At 39.5% G+C, this 17,849-nt stretch overlaps 1 protein-coding gene across 1 annotated transcript in view; it reads left to right on the top strand.

Annotated features, from left to right (window-relative positions):
- cpne5b (copine Vb) overlaps positions 1-17,849 on the top strand; it is a 51,611-nt gene that overhangs the window by 10,347 nt on the left and 23,415 nt on the right. Inside the window, exons 2-6 of the mRNA XM_037252726.1 lie at positions 755-795; positions 1,093-1,139; positions 3,982-4,085; positions 4,788-4,827; positions 7,363-7,439. Coding sequence (XP_037108621.1) covers positions 755-795; positions 1,093-1,139; positions 3,982-4,085; positions 4,788-4,827; positions 7,363-7,439 — 309 coding nt within the window. The remainder of the gene's footprint in view (positions 1-754; positions 796-1,092; positions 1,140-3,981; positions 4,086-4,787; positions 4,828-7,362; positions 7,440-17,849) is intronic.

Here is a 17,849-nt window from a genome sequence, read left to right as displayed (position 1 = left end):
CTTACCTGACTTTTTGGGGGGGAAAAAAAGTACTGTAATATCAGCTCTGATGCACAAATGGAAAATGAGACTAAATGAAAGGTCAAAGTTCTGCATGCTCTCCAATGAGTCAGTATAACATTTAGAGACAGTTGTTGTTTTTTATTCTAAGGATTGTCTTTTGTTATGTTAAAGTTAGTACAAAAATCATTTTGAATAAAAAAATCAATATGCCATGTTCTTCAGTATTCTCCTTCTTGACTTGATACCTTGAGACTTTATTAGCGGACGGGGGTGGAAAATAAATTTCATCAAGCAGAGAAGAGATCAAGCTCGATTGAGGCTGATGAAAGGACAGAACACGATGACACTAACTGAAAGAGCAAATGGAACAAGACAAGATGTGAAAGTAGAAAGATTGAGGGAGCAGGCGATGGCATATCTCAGAAGAAGAGAAGCATGAATCATGTACGGTGGTTCATACCGGCTGCGAGCAGGCATTGCAAAAAGGTCAGACTGGTAAAACACAAGTGTAGCTCAGACATGAGAGATTGACACAGTTATTTTTTGACAAAGTTTTTGTCGTGAACTGAGAAATCACAGAAATGCTGAAACACATTCAAGTCAAGTGAAATATTGTTCCACTCTGTCTGTGTTATAAAGTTTTACTGTGCTGTGTTGTTGTACCTCTGAGTGAAATTAAAAAAGAAATCATGTCATCTGTTCGCAATGTTCTTTCGTAAGTAAGTAACTGTGATATGGTTTTAATTTACAGAAATCTTCTGGATAAAGACACGTTTTCCAAGTCAGATCCACGTGAGTCTTTTGAATTTTTCCTTCAGTCACTTAACTCTTTCATCTTCTGCGTTTAAGCTTTTTCTTTACGGGTTGAAAAAGTTTTCACTGTGTTTTGGGAAATCTTTGTTTCCTCCTACAAATGTTGCTTCACTGTACTAGAGGTAACCTCCCAAAACAAAAGTGCACACACAAATTGATTTATCATTTCCAGGCAGGCTTCCTCTGATTGATGACTGACTTTTTCTTCTCTCTGTCTTTCATCCTTCACAATCTTTTATCTATCCATCTATCTGCTGATTTTGTCCTGCTTCACAGTGTGTGTCCTCTACACACAAGGCGCAGAAACCAAACAGTGGAGAGAGGTGAGTTTTTCTTCTTTAACACCTTTAAACTACAAAAAATAGACTGAAAAGTTGAATGAATGTCTCTGAAGCCATGCAATTATATTTCAATAATGTATGGAATCTCCCGAGAGGTCATCTTACCTCAAGAATTCAAGTTAGTCAGCAATTTAAGTCTTCAGAATGTAAAAATGTTACTTAAAATAATGCCTGGGCAGTAAAGCTTTTATGATGGAAACACCAAGTCTGTTTCCTATAATACCGTATTTTCCAAACTATAAGGCGCACCTTCAGTGAATGGCCCATTTTAAAACTTTGTCCTTATATAATGCATTAATGCATCATGTCAGATTTTTAATCCAAATCAAATCATTCTCCATTTTATCTTTTTTATTTCAACTTCAGAGGCAACAAACCTATGATTGGTTTAAATTTAGGAATTTGGTCCATATAAATATAAGGCGCACCGGACTATAAGGCGCACTGTTGGCTTAAGAGAAAATGTTAGGTTTTCAGGTGCACCTTATAGTCCGGAAAATATGGTAATAATAACAATAATAATAGCAATAATAATAATCATCATCATAATAATCATAATAATAATCCTAAAAATACTCATCATCATCATAATAATAGGCTGTAAGGTGAGGGAAAACAGAACAGTGTGTGTGGACATGAGCAGGGTGTCAGCCAGAAACTTCCCGCCAGATTCTCATTAGCCCCCAGCAGCCCAGCAGTATCTAATGAACTCTGGAGCTTGGCATTGTCTCTGCCACTCAGCAGGGAAATCACATTATGGAGCTCGTCTTTGCCATCACCTGCCTCATCACTAGCATGTGCTCTGTATCACATCAACACCTCTGGGCCTTTTGCAGTGCCTGGCTCATGGCAGAGATGGGGGATTTCTATTCTTACTCATTTGAGTAGATTAGTTCATCCATTGTTTGTCAGGAAAAATATTGCTTTCAAATGGATACTGAGGAATATTTTGTTTGTTAATGTGCGGTGCTATTCCAATTATGTAGAAGGGAGGCTAAGATTTTCTTAGTCAGGGTTGATCCTGTCTTCTGTTGTGACATTTCACCTTGGATTTTAATTGGCTGTTCCAATTTAAGTTTGATGAGAATTCACCCGGTCATTAAAAACAGTCAAAAGAACCACTGACATTAATGACTGCCAACTTTTTTAAAGTCTCCATCTAATCTTTCGAGTGGAATACAAATGGACTGTCAAGGCAATTAAGGAGCCAATTATTATCCATTTGGCAGCAATTTAAGATGATCACGGAAAATCTCGTAACAAAACTCGACAGCTTTATATACCCGTCAACTATCATTACGTCGGCGTGCATTTTATTCGCATCTAAAAACAGACCGTGTTTAATATTTCTCCTGACTCCAAGGACAGAAATTGTAAGCAATACACAATGAATGTGGGAGTGACAAAACATGTATCGGTGGTCTTTGCTTCTTGGCTGCATTTGTTATCGTATGTTGAAAAGTAGGCAAGGTTAGTGTACGCATCCACCTATGCAGCCAGCGCTCTGCATTGTGGAATGAGAGCCATGCATCCATGCACAACCACTCCTTCACGCTCAACTTGCACATAACAGCCTTGGACCTTTTGTTTCAGCTCAAGCAATTATCGCCTTGCACAGAGGTGCTGTTTGCGTGGTACCGAGGCGTGTTTGAGATTTTACAATGTAACCGAAGAGAGCGGACGGAGCATACTATACAATTAATAGGTAGTGTGCGGATTGAATTATAATCGCAGACTTTGCTGAGAGATTGATAAAGACGAGGGATTAAGAAGAGATTTTTGGACAGTGAAAATAGATACAGTATAACATTCTGCCCAAAAATATCCCATGAAAAAGCCTTGTACCGTATTGTCCGGACTATAAGGCGCACCTAAAAACCTAAAATTTTCTCAAAAGCCTACAGTGCGCCTTATAGTCCAGTGCGCCTTATATATGGACCAAATTCCTAAATTTAAACTGGCCCGAAGCATTGTGTCATAAAATAAATCATAAGTGGCCCGCTGAAGACTATGAATCATTAATCAAAAAAACTATGGATTAAAAATCTGACATGATGCATTAATGGTGCGCCTTATAGTCCGGTGCGCCTTATAGTCCGGTGCGCCTTATATAAGGACAAAGTTTTAAAATGGGCCATTCATTGAAGGTGCGCCTTATAGTCCGGTGCGCCTTATAGTCCGGAAAATACGGTAATTTGTTTTTAAGGTAAATTATTTGAACTAGATCACAAAATGGGGTTGTGCATATCTCCTTAAAGTAGATTCTAATTATCTGTTCATTTAGTATGTAGAATTAGCTTATGAAAAGTAAGAATTGATCAATGCCACCGAATCTGGTGGACGCAAATCTATTATTCAGTTGTTTGGGAAACCTTGGTCATTCAAGTTAACCTCATATGAAATTGATTAAACGATTTAAACAGGCACAGGAATTAATCTTTGTCTCAGATCATAAAAGGAAACGCTCGCAAATCCTCCTGATACCAAACTTCGGGATGAGTTTGGTTAGTTTAGTAACTGGTCATACTTTTTCCCCTAATTTTCTCTGCAAGTCATGTCACTGCGACTTTATCGTGACTTCTTTTCCTCTGGGATGTTCAAAGAAGACTTATCCGGCTGTAATTAATGTGGGAGAGGTTTAAGATCAAGAAGCCCGGAAACATTGCCCCGGTTCCCTTTTCAACGTGTGAAAGCGCCACCCGTTAATCAGGCCTCTGACAAGAAAGGTGTTCGCACGGGTGTGACGAGGGAGAAGATCCCAATCGATAGCAAGTTTCAGAGTGTTTGGTCTCTCTGACATCCGTCTGTCTTTCTTGATTTGCAGTTTGGCAGGACTGAAGTGATCGACAACACCCTGAACCCCGATTTTGTTCGGAAGTACATCCTGGACTACTTTTTTGAAGAGAAGCAGAGCCTTCGCTTTGACTTGTGAGTCTGTTGTCTTTGGAAGTCACTGCAGATTGTTTCTAGCTCCTTGACAGATTGCTTTGACTGATTTTTTTTTTTTTTTTGAGAGTTAGAAGTCAGAGGAAGAGACTGGCGTCATCAGGCATCCAGCCTTGCTCTTCCTTTGCCTCACTGATGACTCTTCCTGTCAATTGCTCTTTCGACAAAAATTATATATATTTGTCCTCATGGTTCTTAAACATCCCAAAAAACTTTTACACTCATCCATGGTGGCCAAAGGCTGCCTGTAACTATGATGAATTCTTACATGCTGTCCAATTGTGCGTAATTAATGTGGAGGTGAACATTTAATCAGCAAATTACATATGCACAATCTCACTTGCTTTTACAGTTTTTTAATTACATGTAATTCTATGTAAATTAGATCATGAGCTCCACTCATGATTATGGATGAAGAAAAAAAACTCCGACTGAACCCAAATCACATTTTCCACTGATAGTAACATCTGGAAAGTTGGCAGTGGCTCATTTTAGTTTTTATATTAGACCATGGGGTATTTTTAAATGTGTTAATAGATTCCCTGGACAGTAGATTGTCAAAAAATAATCAATGTGTGATCAACTCACATAAATACAATATAAAAAAATAAATAAAAATAAATGTTACCATTTTTTAATTGTGTAATTTTGAAACGGCCTTTTTGCCTTTGGGTTTCATTTCAGGTATGATGTTGACTCCAAAAGTCCAGACTTGTCCAAACATGTGAGTGCACATTGTACCGTTTTCTATTTATGTACCACTTGACACCACAGATAAGTGCACACCAGTTTCGGCTGGATTCCAAATTTGTATTTGTTAACTGCATGAGACAAAGTAAAATAGTGCATGTTTAGTTCTGACAATGAGCTGTGCAGACTCTTTATCTGTGGTGTTTCCAATTAGAAGCTGTCTGTTGCCTGCTGCTACTTGATGGAATAAGGCAAACCCTCTTGAGTGCTTGGGTTGTAGCAAAATCCAAATACAAAATGTTCTTTTTTCCACCATGTAAATAGTTTTACATGAACAAATAATTTTGAATAATTTTCTTTCTGTTCATACATAGGGAGAGATCACTCGTTGGCGTCACTTTTCAAAGTGACCTCAGAGCACCTCTGCTTTTCCTCCTGGAGTTTTCGGGCTTTTCCATCTCATTATTGGTTTACTTAAAAAAAAAAAAATCATGCTGGCATAAATATTTGGGTCCAGCAACATAAAATCGGATGTGTACTTTTATGTCTAAATGATTTATCCCACAGAGAGCTAGCTGGTTGTACGTTAATGAAATCTGAAGGCAACTCCAGGAAGAAACCATCTCGCAGCGGTGACATTGCAATGACAAAAATCAATCACGCAATGCTTTTCACCATTTTTTTCCACCTCTGGCAAACTTTTAACTCAATACTGTATTAGCTTTCTTCATCCAACCGGAAACTATGGTGACTGAAAGCATTGAGAAATTATGTTTCTTTTTAAATCATTTGCTGATGATTATTGGATGTATTTGGATTAACAGGGGTTTGCATTTTTTCCGCATCATCAGCTTTCTTTTTTTAGGGGGGGTGGGGGACGTTAAAGCACAGCATGTTGTCTTGTCATTCTTACCTCATCACCTTGAGCGGCTTTCGGAATCAGGAGCACTTTGTTCTCAACGTGTCATGTTATATGGTATATGATGGGCATCTATTGTTGTTGTTATTGTTGTTGTCACTGTTGTTATTGTTGTTGCTGCTGCTGGCCAACATTTCTGGAAGCCTGCAGAACTCAATGTAGGTGCTAGCATCGCTTTCACCTCTGACACTGCATGGCTGCTGTCTCTCATTGGCTCAAGAGGAAGGGCGATGTCTGAAGGGCACTGCGGCAATCTGTGCAACCTTTCAACACGCTCGTGGTCTTGAAGGGTTACACGATGGCTGCGTGATGAAAGGGCTTAATTCCGTTTTTTTTTTTTCCCTGGGGTCGGGGGGAAATGTTCACTACATCGCAACACACCAAAGAAGCATGATGCCAAGGCGCCATGAGGAACTCTTTGGGCTGGATTGTTCAATACCTTTGTTGCTTTTCTAGTGAAGAAAAGCAAACATAGAAAAGTGTTGAGATCAGAACACTACTACTGATATTTGCAGGCCACCACTAATTTAGTTTTTAATCGCTTTTGATAGAATTCTGTTGTTTGTGAGGATCTGGATAAATAGATGGATACAATTATTTCTCCCCTGCTATTTGAGTCATCAATAAAATTGTCCACAAGCTCAGAATCACATATGGCACAGCCTGTCGGTTGATCAGCCTCCATGAAGCAGGAAGTAGCTTGCTAACTAACCAACAGATGGTCAATAAACCCACAAATAGAACACTGACTTTTGTTTGCAGTTTTTGTTCTTGGTGGAGGGCTGCAATCTGCCAAGTGATATTTTCAAAGTTATCATACAATTAGTATAGAAGAAAAGCCAGAACAGTAGATCCGGCTGTACCCGTGGCACGGCAACCTGCAATCACATAATTACACAATTCCATTTTATTGCTGTAACATATTAAAGGGGAAATATCAATTTCTTTGAACGCAAAGTGAGTGTGAAATTTCACACCTGATAGCAGCATTGAGGAATTCAATCAGCTTTGTTACACTCTGTCTGACACTATTTCACAATGCATATAATTTCAATTTTGCCTCCACATCCTGTTAAAGTTGCTGCTTAACAAAAAACATTGGTCTCTAAAACGAAAAGGGCCTTGAGTTGATACAGTCATGACAGCATTACAAAAACAACTCTTAATGCGTGCACGGTATTGTCAAGGATGTTTGAAGGCATTTACATGGCCAAGTGGTCATGAATCATCTTGCTTGTCATTCTCACTATGCTTTCAATCTCATGCCATCTGTTGTGTATCTGTGATAGTCCACAACTCACCGCAGTGTGCGTACTGTGTGACACACCTCTCCAAGTTGTCTTTAAAAAAAAATGCCAAGACAGCAAATCCGCTGTTGAAATATTCACAACTTTCCAAAACGAGCTTTTTCCAAATGGCTAACGTAATATATGTTGACTGACTTGAATTTGATGCACTAAATTTAATCTGAAATTTGGTCTTCAATTTGACCTTTGCAGGGGTGTCCATGGTAAAAAAAAGAAGACAGCCGAGATATACCTACGGATCTGACCTTCCTTTAAAGCATTTTTTTTGTTAGTTTGTTTTTCTCTATTCCATAAATGCCAGCCTGCCTAATTTGCTCCCTTCTTTGCTTTTCCACATTCTTAGGACTTTTTGGGACAGATGTTCTGTACTCTTGGAGAGATTGTTGGATCACCAGCCAGTCGACTGGAAAAACCTCTTGGGTAAGTGAGCTCATTCAAGTAATCAGAAAAGATATCATGACACATAAAAATACAACAAATGAGTTTTTGGATTTCTGCCTTCCCCTGATGTTGATGTGTGTATATTTGAAGACACAAAATGAGGCACATTTGACACATAAATAAAACTCCTCGATAATGTTGTGGAGTCCACATTAGAGTAAATTCACAATGGTACACTGTTTTGAATTAGAAAAAATAATAGCAAGCAAATTGTGAGTCGCCTCAAATAGCCCGGGCCAAAAAGACAAGTAAGTAAAAAATAAAATAAGCTGTACAGATAAACTTGGAGAAATTGGAGTAAGTCTTTAAACTAAAAGTACCGTATTTTCCGCCCTAAAAGGCGCACCGGGTTATAAGGCGCACCTTCAATGAACGGCCCATTTTAAAACTTTGTCCATATATAAGGCGCACCGGCTTATAAGGCGCATAAAATAGAAGCTATACTGCATCAAACTGAGGTTGACTAGGGTTGCGGTATGCATCCACTAGCCAATAACCAACGAGCCCTCTGTAAACAATCGCGTTTCTCAAACGATCTCCTATAAAATGATCAGAACTGACTAAAGTTCGATCTAACGCATTGGTACTACTTACCTATGTTTCCCTTCCATATCGATCCGTAGATTTACTCGAAACATTAACAGAGCAGCCTATTTTGACATGAAATAGCCTGGTACGTATAGCAGCTATCGCAATAGCATTAGCCATCCGCAAAGTCTCACGAGCCTCAGCGAAGTGTAAACAATCGCGTTTCTCAAACGATCTCCTATAAAATGATCGGAACTGACTAAAGTTCGATCCAACGCATTGGTACTACTTACCTATGTTTCCCTTCCATATCGATCCGTAGATTTACTCGAAACATTAACAGAGCAGCCTATTTTGACATGAAATAGCCTGGTACGTATAGCAGCTATCGCAATAGCATTAGCCATCCGCAAAGTCTCACGAGCCTCACCTCGCAATCTCCCATGAGCCTCAGCAAAGTGTAAACAATCGCGTTTCTCAAACGATCTCCTATAAAATGATCGGAACTGACTAAAGTTCGATCCAACGCATTGGTACTACTTACCTATGTTTCCCTTCCATATCGATCCGTAGATTTACTCGAAACATTAACAGAGCAGCCTATTTTGACAGGAAATAGCCTCGCGGGTACAACAGCTATTCGGTGACGCCCCCTGACTACAGTTGCCGTAATGCTGGGAAGCGATGCGACCTTGTAATTTATTAGTCGTACTAAAACGTACTGAAACATTTTGGCAGAGCACTGCGTACAACCAGTATGGATCAACAAATTCATCAGTTGATCCATATATAAGGCGCACTGGCCTATAAGGCGCACTGTCGGCTTTTGAGAAAATTTTAGGTTTTTAGGTGCGCCTTTTAGGGCGGAAAATACGGTACTACTAAAAAGATCCATAGCTTGTGTTTTTACAATGGCTGTGAAATGGCTGTAATAATTGGACGTCCTGTTCTCCGTCATTGCATTCACGATAAAGTCGAACCTAAAAGCTAACTGGAACTTCCAAATACTTATTTGATAAAAATGCAATTTGCAAAGAAAACAACATTGTGTGTAGACTGTATGTGCTAAGCTGCACTGAACAAAGACAGAAATGGCGACAGCCAAAATAGGCTTAATTGCGAGCGTCGACCTGAATAGTGTTTTTGCAACTTTCATATCTCGAATCAATGATTTGGGAACATTTATGGCTTGGCTTGGCTTGGCTTGGCTTGGCTTGGCTTGAAAGAGAATTAGTCTTTAGTCGTGCCAAATAATATATTTTGGGACGATCTGCAGCTGAGCGATAACGTGAGTGCTTGCCAGATATTATTTTTGTGGCTGCCTTGAATAATTTTTTAGCATGAATAAATATGATCTTCTTTGGGTTGAAAGGTTGTGCTGTGACATCACTCTGGTCATTTGTGCTGGCCAAAAGGCACATTTGATTGTTCTGACCAATCATTTGTTGTAAATTATCATCTTTCAAATTATTGCTCCTTAAAGTCAGACCTTAGTTCGAAGTTCTAAATTCTTGCTTCCCAGCAGTCTAGAATTTCGGATTAAATTATTTAGATGCTAAGGTGTCAAGATATGCTCTTGTGAGTTGCTCTTTTTGAGTGATGTCATGCATTGGATTGAACTCTGTGTTTTTGTGCTACTTTGAAGGTATGTTCATTTTTTCCCAATGCATTTGGTGTACAGAAGTGCTGCCAAGTTCAAATCTTCCATTAGCCGTTCATATTTTAGCTCACAGAACTGATATGAGATTGAAAACGAGTGACACTCCAACCCAGCAGTTTGTTTTCATGTTCCCGTGGTAACAAAGATTAGTTCATATTATTTTGAAATGTCACAACATTTTTCTGAGCCTTGCTCTGTTGATGAGATCTTTTTAGAACAAAGTACAACACACACACACACACACACACACACACACACACACGCGCACACACGCACACACACACACAAACAAGAGAATACTGATTTTGATGATTGAACCTTTAGTTGTGCTGTTAATCTCTGTCTATTTAATTAGGCAGCAGCCATTGTGTTTTGTCATCAGTGAAATACTTCTGCAGGATAGACGGAATGAGAATGAGTGAGATGACAGAAACGCAAAATGGAAAAGCAGTGTAACTGATGACGATTAACAACTGGTGTGAGTTATAGTAAGATGAGAAATACAGAATACTAATTTTTATTGTTTATTTCATTATGTTCATTTATTGCGTAATACATATTAGCAAAATTGTTTTTGAATTTCTAGTATCATGGAACCGATTGCATCAACTTTGGCAATTTCAGTGCTGCTGAAATTTTACAGTGTTGTTGCATATAGACGATTTGAACATTTTTTTTTGTACTTGTTGAAATTTTAATGTGACCTCGTGTTGCTGTCAAGTTTTGGTGAGCTAGGATTGGGAATTTATAGAAGTACTTCTATTGCAATCTAATGTTTTTTTCATAGCTGACTGACCCTTAAAATTGAGGAAACTCTATCATGGAAGACCGTATTGTCTTTTGCCTGACATGGCGTTAATAGAGAGTGAAAGGCCATAGCCAGAGGTAAGAATAAGGTTGAAAATAAGAGCAGAAAGAAATTGCCTTTATTTTCGCAGAGAGCACTTATTTTGCATGCTGGCTGTTTGTTTTGAGGCACTCACCAGGTGTAAAATTGAACCTCCAAATCTCAATTAAATGTGTGTGCAGTGAATGCCTGAGGAAGGCGAGACACATGCTGCATTAGTAAAGTGTTTATGTTCATGTTTCAGTCAACATGTTTCATTTGAAGGCAATCATTAGTTCAGTCAATTGCCAATTTGAACTTCTGAACCGGCAATGCATCATTTCGAGCGTTTATAGCCCATGCAAGAAGAAGCTATTTATAGTCATATATTTGAATAATAATCTTATTTACATTTATGGATGTAGTTTTATGGGTTTGAAATGCAACTTACTGAAATTGTTAGGAGAGATTATAGCTTCTAGGCTCCTCCATCTCCGATGCATCCTTGCAGACAGCGCACTCTCAACTCCTTTAACTCAAATTTCCTTTTAATTATTCACTTGACATGAGGATGTACTGAAACTGCACAGACAAATCAAGCGTTCCCATATTTGATTTGATAAAATTCCGTATAACACTTTCATCCATCCTCATCTGAACACAGGTATCGACATGTTACATGTTTATTCACATAATTCTCTAATTTCATTATCATTTATTTATTTATTTATTTATTTGCCACTAATACAGTAAGTATGAAACTGACCAACAATAACAAAAATTAAAGAATACTATCGTTAAACACTAACTCTAGCGGTCCTTTCATTCACAAACACACACTCCCCCCCACCAAATGATATATTTAAATGGCCAAATTGTGAGCACTTTCTCATGTTTGAATTTGTGGGAGAGCGAGCTGCAGTTGTCAGCAACACACTCGGAAAGATGATTGCACATCCTCGCTGCTTGAAGTCAGACATCTGAAACAGGATCTGAAGCTCCAATATACCAAGCTGCTCTTCGTAGTTAAGTAGGCACAGAAGTGAACACTTTGCCCAGTAGCAATTTATTCGCTCTTATCTGTCCAAATCTGCAGCTTTGAGATATTGGACAAGTGGATTTACTTATGCTGTCATTTTGGCAATGATTTATGTTTGCCCATGGCTCGTCATCACCTATCTAGGATATGCAGACACACCACACAGCACAGGTGAATGAAAGAAAGAATGTGTGCTGAAAGTGGTCCAGCTGGCATGCTCTGCTGGTGATATTGCTCTTGTGGACTTTTGGCTGCTCATGAAAAAAAAATGTCATTTTGTTTCAGTTATGAGGTTTTAGTTGTTTGCTGATCTGTGGATTTAAAATTGTTGCCAGCTTTGGTGTGTCGGTGAAGGCATAGGTTTTACATCCAAGTATGTTACCGAATGTACCACAAATACCTCATCACGGAGAATCATTTTGAAATATATTGTGTGTGTATCTGACAAGAAATGTATGCCGCAAGTCCTCTGGGTTAAGCATCAGGCATACGAGTTGCTATTTTTCCAATCTTGAATCTGGCAATCATTTTTGAAAGAAATTCCCACATTACAAGGGGTTGCAACGACAAAACAACTTTATGTTCCTCACATTTTTTTGTGATATTGGCCATTTCCAGTCCTCGGGTTCAGGCTCCAAGACAGATACGGATACATAGCAGCCAAGCCAATTATCCACAGTTGACATTCCTGTGTGTGGACCACCAACACCTTAAATGTTTGTGGAAAACTGATTATTCAAAAATTCAAAAGGCCAACCAAGCCAGTCATTATGATGACAAAAGCGATTAAAATTTGTCATTATAATCAGAGCTAAATGCAAAAATATCATTATTTGTTGGCCAATATGGACTGAGGAGCAAAGTAATTGGATCATGTGGTTTGATGAGACTGACCTCGTTCCAGAACGATTGGCACATCAGGGTAAAAAAAAAAAGAGGTTGGGTGTTGAGCTGCCATCTGGCCATGAATCTCATTTTATTTGGCGACTATTTCTTGTTCTATATGGGCGCTGCAGTTGGCTGGTGATATTATTTATTCTTTATTTATCCAGGTGATGAAATTGAGAACAGTGTATCATTTGTAATCTTAAACCGGCTGCATACTGCAAAGTAAAGGAAACCAAAATAAAAGCAAATACAAATAAATAATTCAACAAAACATCCAAGGTGAGGTTATGCTAGCTTCATAGGTGTCTGTTTAGTTACCAAGGGGCCCCTGTATTCTTTATTTTCCTCAATGCTGCGCTCGATGGAAAAAAAGCTGCTGCAATCAAAGTGTAAGATATGTACTGGGACTTTATGAAAAATGAGAATCAATTTATCTGTAACCGCCTCTGCAAACAAGGTAATGCTTTCACCTTCTCGTGTTTTATTTGTTTGTTCACATCATGTGAAAGCGTGCCGATAAACCATTTTGTGAAATCTGCACTAACTTTACATCCACCTCATTAAGTGGTCCAGTTGAGTGTATGTGACACAATGTATTGTGAATAATATCATTTGGCATTGACTCTTAATACACCAAACAACTTCATTAGTGTGTGAAAGCACATTTTAAGTGGTTGTTAGGTGTATTTTTGTATACTGCTTATGTCCACAAAAGATCCTCACATACATTTGTTGTCTTCCTCCAGTGAGTTGTGCTAATGGAAGTCTGAAATAGTGGACTGATAAAGCTTTCATGACACCTCCCCTCTGCTTCTTGCTCTCTCGCGTAAAGTGATAAATGAAGTGGCTCTAATGGCGTCCCTTTACAAAGTAACATTTCACACAAGCACACGAAAGCACAGAGAGGCATCGGATGCTTTTTGTGTGCGACGAGGTTTTAAGAGGCTAATTATAGCTTCTAAACACAATTGTCTCCCCTTTTTAATCCACCATCCATTCGCTCGCATCGGTCTGATTGGACTGCATTTCACGGAATCCACCATGCGGCACTTTACTAGCTCTCCATTGCTTGTCTGGGTCTGTGACACCAGGCTAATATGTATTCTTGGAGTAAGTGCAGTATCGTGCCAGGTTTCCTTCAAGAGTACAGTAAATACAAGGTACCGGATTTATTTCCTTGGGGAGAAGTTTGCTGGTCAAACAAGAATAATGGTCACGAGTCTAATTACTACTTGAGGGCTTCTTTTGCTTCTTCTCTGACCGAAAGCGCTCCTAAAGCTCAATTTATCTGTCTTTAGTGCCTTGGCAGATGGGAAACTGGTGTTTTGTTTCAGGCTCCAGCTGTCTCTCTATCTTCTGGGAGCAGTTCATGGAATATTTAACCAGAGCAGACCTTTGAGGCGGCATCTAGATCTTTGTAAACAGGTCACACCATCAAAAGCCAAGGCGCAGTTGAGCAGTTTTCCTCAGCTTGAGGTTACGCTCGGTTACACCGAAAAGAATGCGTAGGAGTTGGGACTGAAAACTTGACGGGTTGCTTGCTCGACTATGTTGGTTCTTTGGTTGAACTGCCTGGCTCAGTTGAAACAATCTTCTGTTGTGCTAGGTGTTTGAGAATTACTTGAAGAGGTGAGTCTCGGTCCTGTCTGCAAATCTGAAACAGCTTGTTGAAAAGAGACTTTTTCTGTTCCAATTACGGGTAACTGCAGAATCGTAGAATTGACCCCTAAGGCATTTTACGCAAAAAGCCTATTCTCGGTTGCAATTTATTCTACAACCCAGAAGGAAGATTTTCTTCTGAAATTGCTCATGAAAGCTTTGAATTGCTGTCATCAAGCCAGACACCACAGAAGGGTCTTAACTGAAAATAGTGCTGGTTAACAGATTCCCTTGCTAAGGGCTGAAAATCAGTGCAAGTGCTATGATTCTGGTCATGCACACACATCTTTACAGAAGGTTCTCCAGCACTTGAAATATTTTTGAATATAAAGTGCTTTATATTGTAATTGAGCCAGATATTTTTTCAATTAACTTTTAAAGAGCAACTGGTGCACTATTGCACAAAGTGAATATTTCCCTTTGTCAGCATAAGTCTCAATTAAGAGAATTTGAGGGGGGGAAGAGAGAGAGAACAGTTACTTCTTCCCACTCCAACTCCATCTGTAAAATGTACTGGGAAGTCCTTGATGTCATGATGAAAAGTGGCGCCTGTAATGCCCCCAGGCAGTTGATGATTGAGCGGGTTAGGTGATGGGAAACGGATGGTTCAGGCCTGCTGAGCTCTGTAGAAATGTATCTGACAGCGAAGGGACTGCCCCATAGGAATGTCAATTCCTTGATCAGAATCACAAAGAAACTATTTGAACAAGACTTTGTGAAGCCGATATCCCGACGGTGCCTGTGTGGCTGCTCATTAAGAAAAAAACTTGGATGGCGGCAATCTTTATCCTGGTTGAGAGCGGGAAGCAGGACCAGATCGACTCCACAACCATAAATAGGCGAGTGAATTCCTTTTGGTCAAGAAGACTAAAATGCAATGAGCATCACTTTAATATATATTATATTATTATTTCGATATGATATTAACAGACAATGTGAATGTTCGGCGACGTGGCGGAAAGTTTTGTGATCTTCCAGCATTGATTGCATCCTAAATCGGAGTTCAAGTCAATTTCCTCTTTCTGCAGCTGACAATCGATCACTCGTCTCTCACTAAGCCGAACCATCTGTTAAGAAAACAAATTTCTGCCCTTGTGGATTCAATTTGACTTCTCAATCTACGAGACGGCTCAACCCAAATACGAGGAATGAGCTCTTTTCTTCAGTTCTTCTGCACCATGCAGTTGTCTGCTTGGGAATGAGCAGACAGATGGGGGATCCGTTCTTTTCCTTCGCTCATCACGCAAACCTTAAAATGCTCCGAGGTAGCCGTTTTAGCAAACAGAATTGTTTACCCCCTCCAAAACAAATGAGCAGGCCCAGCATCATTGATTGCAAACAAAGCGTACAATTGCCTGCTATTGTTACAATGCTGATTGCCCAAGGTGTCATTTACTCCCCCACTGAGTGTTGTTGCTAGTGCAAGTGATAAAAGTGTCCAATGTGTGCAAGTACTCGATTTTGTCTCTCAACACTCCTGTCCTCCATCGGCTTGTTTAAGCTTTCACATCGACGTGTTTCCTGAGTAAAACATGAAATTGCCAATGGAAGAGCAGCAAATCAAATATTTACAACAATATGAATAATAAATTGGGCGCAATTGACAGTGTTCCTAATTGCTGAGTGTGTGTCTCCACCATGGATGAGACCTCAGATGAAGATGGGAGTGTTGTCTTTTGATGTGCTTTATTTGAGAGCATGATAGATACCGGGCTGCTTTCGCCTCCCAGCCAGAGGCTGAACACTCATTTGAGGCCGGTTTTTACTTTCTTGGTGGCTGCTAACACTTTCCCCCGGTACGATTTGATTAATGTTGCACTTTTGCTGGTATAGTTGTAATAAAGTTAAATGAGGTCACAAATGGCTGAGGCATTGTAGAATCAGCAGTGGGTAATTGAGGAGGGAGCAGTCTCCAAAGCGTATTATATGTGTGTGTAGTTTCTCATCCATTCTTTCCCCTCATGTTAGTAATTTTGCTGGAACCTTATTTAATAATGGTTTTATCATTGCGAGAGAATCAGAGCAATCAGCGACAGTGTAGCATGAGATGGATTTTACTCCGGGCGTTTATGTTCTAACTAGATCTTTAATTTATCTTGCAAGATCCAAGCGCAGACTGTTATTTTTAAACAAGTCATTTGACTGCAATGCGTGCACAAAATTTGACTGCGTTCAGATTCAGGGCTTAAAACGGAATTTTCTGTTGTGCTACCTGATTGGCTGTATTTCTGAAAATGTGATGACCTTTTTTCAACAAGACCTCCTTCCACCGTCTTATCAAAACCTTGAGGGTTCAAAATTAGATTAGCTTTCGGGTAACCGAGAGGTCCTACGGAAATTCCATTTTCTAATGTCATTTCAAGACTTCATTGTTCATCATTGACTTCTTTTTTTTAGTCAGGCCAGACCTCTCGATTCTTTGGGCTGATTACAATGTCGAATCAATGGGATACTTATGTTGCTTTTTTTTTTAAACTGTGGCTCTCTTTGCCAAAGTGCCCTTCTGGACGACATCCAGCGCAATCTCAATTTCAACAGGTCGGTTTATCTCTAGTGCTCTTTGTCCGTGAATGAAACTTGACTTTGAAGACTGCGAATAGCTTTCACGACAAAACTAGTGCTCGGATACAATTGAATAAAAGAGGGATCAACCCCGTGTTCTGCATAGACATTACAAAACATTCGTTTTGTTGTTGAATCATTGCTATGCTGATTATTTACGTAGCATCTTTAGCATTCAGCTTTTCCACGTTAAGCAACCACAGATAAAAAAATTATATTAGACATTCGAACAGTGGGCAAAACCAACAAACAAAACAACCCAATTATTCCTCGCTGCCGCTTTAATGCTCATAAACAAATGTACGCGGAGGAGTCTTTGAAGCGTTACGCTGATGGCTGATGGCGGGTTATATTATGCATGCAATATTTTTCTGACTCTACAGTGACCCTCACAGGTCTTTTCTTTCAATCATCTTCAGTTATTGCAAGATGAGCTCTTTAATGTTCAGGTTCCAACGCCAACGTCCTGTTACATTTATTTGATGAATGTTCTGTTTCATTGGTTATGCTATTTTGAGGACACATTATCATCTTGTGTGCCATCCTCACGAGGTCTCTTCTTCATCACTGGAATATTACTTCTTGTCAATCAATTCTGAGTCTCAAATTAGATTGCGTTCAATAATTTCCATCTCGTCTTTCCAATAGTTGTTTGATTAGATGGAATCCAGGCACCTAATAGGGAAGCAAGAATGTCTTGATAGCGAGGAACACACCGTCATTTAAGACGGACTGTTTTGAGATGGCCATGACATGTAAAGTTGTATTTAAACTGAAAATAAATACCTCGAATCGGTCCAGTGAGAAATTTTTTCCTTCATATCTTCTGTTAATATGTGACCTTGCAGGCATGAACATTTCATTGCCAAACACGACAAGACATGGTCGAGCATAAATCGAAGTTGCTCATCAATCTCTTTTTTGTACTTGTTGATTGTTGGATTTCACAACCTTCAGATCTGTCAAAATCGGCACATTTCTCGTTTTAAGGCTGCACCTCCCGGCCAGTTTCCAGAGGACGTGCTGTTGAAATGTTTTATGTGGGTGTGCGCATTGACTTCTTGGTGCCAAAAAGCACTCACAGCTTCTCACATCACTTGTCCACATGACAGGGATGTTTCCCCTGCCTAAACTTTGATGGAGGGTTTCAACACGTGGCTTAAAGGTCTCCGAGTTGACTTTTTACACACCTCTGCACGCAGTTGGAGAGCTCTTTCCTCAGCGCCT

This window comes from Syngnathus acus, chromosome 5, assembly GCF_901709675.1.
Source record: "Syngnathus acus chromosome 5, fSynAcu1.2, whole genome shotgun sequence".
Taxonomy (NCBI): domain Eukaryota; kingdom Metazoa; phylum Chordata; class Actinopteri; order Syngnathiformes; family Syngnathidae; genus Syngnathus; species Syngnathus acus.
The sequence above is the reverse complement of the archived record's forward strand: the minus strand, read 5'-3'. Positions and strand labels throughout refer to the sequence as shown.